Source organism: Helianthus annuus, chromosome 1, assembly GCF_002127325.2.
Source record: "Helianthus annuus cultivar XRQ/B chromosome 1, HanXRQr2.0-SUNRISE, whole genome shotgun sequence".
Lineage (NCBI taxonomy): Eukaryota > Viridiplantae > Streptophyta > Magnoliopsida > Asterales > Asteraceae > Helianthus > Helianthus annuus.
In genome coordinates, this window is record NC_035433.2 from 138,466,977 (window position 1) to 138,472,976 (window position 6,000).

Here is a 6,000-nt window from a genome sequence, read left to right on the forward strand (position 1 = left end):
GGCCAGATCTTAGCTGATTTCGCCGCCGAAGTACCGGTGAATCGCATCCAAGAATGCGAAGAAGCACAAACTCCTGCACCAACGCCATCCTCCTCAGAGACATGGGCACTATTCACAGATGGTGCCTCCAACGAGGAAGGTGCGGGTGCAGGTCTGCGACTCGTCAGCCCTGACGGCCAAGAGCTTACATATGCAATCCGCCTCGATTTCAAAAGCACAAACAACGAAGCAGAATATGAGGCCCTGTTAGCGGGACTACGTTTAGCAGTCAAAATCGGCGTGCAACATCTGGAAGCACACGTCGATTCCTTGTTAGTTGCAGGCCAAACACGCGGCGACTATGCCGCAAAAGGGGATATCAAGATCCTCTACCTCGAGCAAGCCCTGCAACTAATATCCAAATTCGCTTCGTTCAATATTCGCCATATTAATCGAAGCGAAAACAAGTCCGCAGATGCACTATCAAAACTTGCATCTACCAGCTTCCAACACTTGGCAAAGGAGATACGCATCGAAATTCTGCAAAATCCTTCGGTACCCCTGCGCCAAGTCAACGTCATTCAATACGGTTCAACATCATGGATGACACCTATTATCGCATATCTACAATCAGGTGTGACTCCCGAAAGCAAATCAGAGGCACGCAAGCTACAATACAAAGCGTGCCATTATCAAATGGGAGATGGTATCTTATACCGAAAGTCATACCTCGGGCCACTCTTGCGGTGTGTCAACCCACAGGATGCCACATACCTCATCCGAGAGATACACGAGGGCATATGTGGCATACATGCTGGACCACGCATGGTAGTGGCCAAAATCAGGAATGCCGGGTATTACTGGCCCGGCATGCACCTGGACGCCGTCAAAGAGTTGCGCAAATGCATTGACTGCCAACGTCATGATCCAAAAACCTTGCGGCCAAAGAACAACTTAGTCCCCGTCACAACCGCATGGCCCTTTCAGAAATGGGCAATTGACATGGTGGGACCTTTCCCTGACGCTCCAGGTGCGGTTAAATTTATCATAGTAGCGGTCGATTACTTCACAAAGTGGGTAGAAGCAAAACCGCTCGCCTCAACCACTGCTATGATAACGAGAAAGTTCATTTGGGAACACGTCATCTGCCGTTTCGGTTTACCAATGTGCATTGTCACCGATAACGGCACCAACTTCGCTGCCGACGAATTCCAAAAATGGCTAAAAGAACTACATATTGAGCACACATTCTCATCAGTCGCACACCCGCAAGGGAACGGCCAAGTTGAGAGTATCAATAAAAGCCTAGTCGAAGGGATCAAGGCACGGTTGGGAATGGCCAGGCGTGGCTGGGTCGATGAACTCCCAAGTATCTTATGGGCTCACCGAACAAGCCCAAAAACAAGCAACGGGGAAACACCCTTCAGCCTAGTCTACGGTTCAGAAGCGGTGATCCCCGTGGAAGTAGGTCTCCCATCTCCTAGAATGTTGGCTATTGAAAAACTATACAACAACACGGAACGCAGGATCGATTTGGACCTCTTGGAAGAAAAGGCGCGAAAACGCTGCCATCAACGAGGCCAAATATAAATCCAAACTTGAAAAGTACTACAACACGCGCGTCCGCGTTTGTACTTTCAACCCAGGAGATTACGTCCTACGTGACAATGAGGCATCTAATGCCGAGCGCCCAGGCAAACTTGCCCCCAAGTGGGAAGGACCCTACCTCATCAAAGAGGTCTTAGGGAAAGGCGCGTACAAATTGCAAACGCTAGCAGGCGAACCTATCGCACGCACATGGAATGCACAACAGCTTCGACGCTGTTATATGTAAGCCATGTTCTTACATTTCTCTATGTAACCTATCGGGCCGCAGGCCATTTGCAAATAAATAAATAAGCAATTTTATACATTATTGTTTGTTACTACTATTACAAATGCGTGTTCCACTTTGCGGTATCCCAAAAACAGATTGGCAAAATCTTCATTCGCGGTACCCATACAAAGTGGTACCCACACACAAATATTGTAATAGGCCAGCAGAAGGCAAAAAGACTTGCATATTTATCCGGACGGATAAACAAGTTTTTTGATAACACTGAACACAATTCCTGAGCCCAAAAAGGCAAACAATGGAATTGACGCGTACTCATGCAACAAAGGTATGGAGTACACTTGACCTCATTCACAAATGGGTAGAGTTCCGGATATATAAGCTTTTACAAAGCTTACACAATTCTAAAACCCTAACGCGGTAAATAACAGAATTGACGCGTACTCATACAACAAAAGTACGGAGTATACTTGACCCCGTTCATAAATGGGTAAAGTTACGCATACATACGCTCAGACATGCAAGAATTAAAAACACTTGTACAAACTGAACAAAAAACTTTATATTCAAAAAATTCAAGCACCCACGGGATGCTTAATGGATTTACATAAAGTTCATATTCTATACAAGAGGAAAACAAAAAGGAGGCACACTAGCCAACCTAAACCCTATTTTGTGCCGCTGGTTCCCGCATCTCCTCCGGCACCACCAGCGGGATCTTCCTCTTCCGCATCCGGATACAGCATCCGCAGTCGATCAACATAGTCCGCAGCCTCCAAACAGTTGTCCAGTTCCTCTACACAGGCAAGGGACGTATCATAAAAGGAGACTTCGGCCGCGTTAAGAAGCGACTCGGTATCCACATCCCGGAAGCCGGACCGCTCTTCGATCTCACCGCCTATAGACATGACGTTCATATGGGAAATACAGCGGTTATAACCAGCTTTAAAACCAGCGTCACGAGCACGCTGCTTGACCAAGTCCAAGCCAGCTGCGGTCTCAGGGGCATCCATGATAGCCTCAACAATCTGCAATAAAAAGATCATAAGTCTCGGATAATAATCCAAGCAAATATAAAGGCAACGGATACTTACACGCGCGATACCGTGAGTCCGCAACCACTCACGGTCAGCCTTCAACTGGTCAAAAGAGGACACCAAGGCATCCTTGGCCTCAACAGCGGCATCAGCCCGCTCCTCCGCAACCGACATGCGGGCAGTAAGGTCTGTAACCGCGGCCTCCCGGGCCTGAACCTCAGCCTGTTACAAAAACAGCAAACAGTTCACTCGATAAACATTTTCAAAACAATGAAGGAAATATACAACAGAGGTCACGAAACATACCTGAAGGCTGGCAACAACTTTATCCAAACGAATGCGCTCCGCATTCGCCTCTTCAAGAGCCTTAGACGAACGGCTCTCCTTCTCTTCGGCCTCTTCAAGGGCCTTCGCAGCACGCGCCCCGGCTTCCTTGTCCTCTTCAAGCGCCTTTAGGGCCTCGGCCCTCGCCTGCTACGCTTTCACAGCGATGGCCTCTGCTGCAGCTTTTTCTTTACCCAAGGCAACGTTCGCTGCCTTGGCGTTCGTCAACTCCTGCCGAGCACGAAAAAGAGTGTCATTCTGCTTAGCCCAAGATTCGTTCCACTTCTTACGCTCATTGGACAACTTTTCATTCCAAGTCTTGCGTTCATCAGAAAGGAGTTTGGCAAGAGTACGAACCTGTTTAAGCTGAGCAGCGGCAGCCCACTCCGCGGTCTGTTTCTGCTTCTCAAAAGCAGCCCTATCTTTCTCAAGCTGCTCCGCACCCGCACGAGCAGCCTCGACCAACTTCTCCGCTTCAGCCCGCATGCGAGCAGCTTCTTCCTCGCGGCGGCCCAACACCTTGTAATCTTCCAAAATGGCATTCGCCACAATGGAAGATCCTATTAACATTGTTGAGAGCTGGTTTATACGCAGCTCACGAGGTGCAGCACGGGCACGTTCAACTTCGAACGGGGTGCCCAGACCACCCAGAATCTCCTTACATGCCGAAGGGTCGTTAGAAATATCATCCCCCTGCATAACAGTCCAGGGGGGTCGGTGATACACAGTGCTTCGACCCTGGGTATAAGTGCGGTAGTAATACTCCAATTCAGACTCACCAGGCTGAATTGGAGGCCCATCATAACCCACACCACCGGCAGAAGAACCGGTACCCTTCTCACCAGCAGGAGACTTCTGCGGCTCAGCATCATGCTGCCGCGCTTCAGCACCAGTTTTTTGCGGTTCGGCATCAGACTGTTGCTTCCCAGTATCAGCAAACCGCACACTCAAATTATCTCCCTCATTGGGAGAGATCAGATTGTTGGACGAGTCAACGGTATCAAATATCTGGGTCGCAACATTCTCTGCGGTACCCTCCTTCCGCACGGTTGACTCAGGCACCACCTTGACAGGAGGTGTCGACGGCACCTCCGTTACACCCGCACCCGTGGCACGCGGGGGTGACTCCGGAGCATCAAAGATAGAAAAATCTTCATTTTAAGGCTCTGCAAAAACAAAGTCAAATAGCTGTCAAAACAAGTTATACATAACATTTTAGACAAGCTATGCAACACTTACCAACAGTAACCGCAGGTTTCTTCGATGTCGGAACAGTCCTCTTAGACTGCAGCCTCCGACGTTTCGGTCCACCGGCACCAGCAGCCGTCTCTTCTACTTGCCTTTTCCCCGCACCAGACTGCGGGCCCGCAGCTGTACCCAAACCCTCAAGGGTATCAGATACTATCACATAATCCAAGTATCTACGAAAAGAAGAGTGAGAGATACCTGCCGCCTGCGGTACCAAATGAGGCACAACAGGGACCTCCGATATTTTCTTTTGGCGAAAACGCACGCCTTTCACCGTCTGCCTCTTAGGCACACCCTTCGCATCAGGGTCCCCTAAGGCCCCAAGATCACCTGCATGAAAACCATGCAAGAGGGGAGTCAGTGCAACCATTATTGTTATCACAAGAATAAAGGATTCCTAAACATACCTTTGCCCCGCGGCAACTCAACTGCCAATGCGGCTTCAGTAGGCACCCGGAAGTTATCTCGAATGATAACATTAAACTCCTCCTCGCCATCCGCACAAACAACTTTTTCCACCTGACCCTGGAAATCCGGGGCAAACATCCTCCATACGGGAGCGTCCTCTGATAACAAACGCACAAGTCAGTAACGCATACGAGGATAAAGAAGTTAAACAAATGAAAAGTACGTACCACCACTTTTCTCCCGCACCACGGGCTTCGACTTCTTGTTCCTCCTTGTCAACATCATGCGCAACACCCACAACTGGGTGTTGGTCAACTTCACAGACTCAATGGTCTGCAACTGCGGAAACCACTCCACCGTCTTCACACTTGGGACCGCAATGGTCTCTGCTATGATCGTCTCGGTCACATTCCGAAACGTCATCTTTGCAACAATGGCAGCAGCCTTGATGTAAAAGAACTTCTTCTTCCACATCGTCATCCCCTTGGGAGGAGTCATCAGCTTGGGACTACCATCTCGCTGACGGAAAGAAAAGAACCCCAAGGACACCGTCATTTGATAAAACCGTCGAAAATCTCCAACGGTGGGCTCTATGCCAAGAGGACGAAAGGTGAACTCGAAATTTCGAATCCGAATCATACCAAACGGACTCATTTGAGAAATGTGGACCTTGTACCACTCCAAAACCTCGACAACAAAAACGGTCAAAGGTAACCGGAGATTGCAGTCACCAAAAAAGTCTGACCACATGGTCACGTAACCGGCCGGAGCATCGGCACCGGTGTCACCTTCCGATGGGTAGACTGCCCCATATTCAGAGGGCATTTGAACGTCAAGCATTAGACGATCAAAGCTTTTCCTGGTCCACTTTAACGCCGGTAAACCACCACCGGCGGCCCCCTCTTCCTCCTCCTCCGCCGCCACCGGCGAAGATGGCTCTGGGTTTTCACCCTCCACATTGTGTGGATTTGATGGTTCAGCCATCAGAAAATATCGAGGAAATGAAAGAACGTGAGTAGAAAAACTAAAAACCTCACCGGAACTTCAAGAAATATCGTCGGAGAAGACAAAGAACAAGTTTTCTCTCACCGGCAAATTTTTGAAATTTCGAACAAGTGAGGGGAAACCACGAACGGTTTCCCCTTATATACCCATCGAAATTAATGCGGA

The 6,000-nt window shown here is 49.1% G+C and overlaps 1 protein-coding gene across 2 annotated transcripts; it reads right to left on the reverse strand.

Moving 5' to 3' along the window:
- Positions 1 to 3,755: 3,755 nt before the first annotated feature.
- LOC118480452 lies at positions 3,756 to 5,682 on the reverse strand. 2 transcript variants are annotated; one of them, XM_035975318.1, is made up of 2 exons: positions 4,830 to 5,682; positions 3,756 to 4,752 (listed from the first exon to the last, which is right to left on the reverse strand). In XM_035975318.1, exons 1-2 carry the CDS (start codon positions 4,966 to 4,968, stop codon positions 4,376 to 4,378), a joined length of 516 nt encoding a protein of 171 aa, XP_035831211.1. In that variant the 5' UTR covers positions 4,969 to 5,682; the 3' UTR covers positions 3,756 to 4,375. The 2 variants fall into 2 exon arrangements, with proteins under 2 accessions (XP_035831211.1, XP_035831207.1); XM_035975314.1 differs by having other exon boundaries at positions 3,950 to 4,988; positions 5,058 to 5,682.
- Between the last annotated feature and the right edge of the window lie 318 nt (positions 5,683 to 6,000).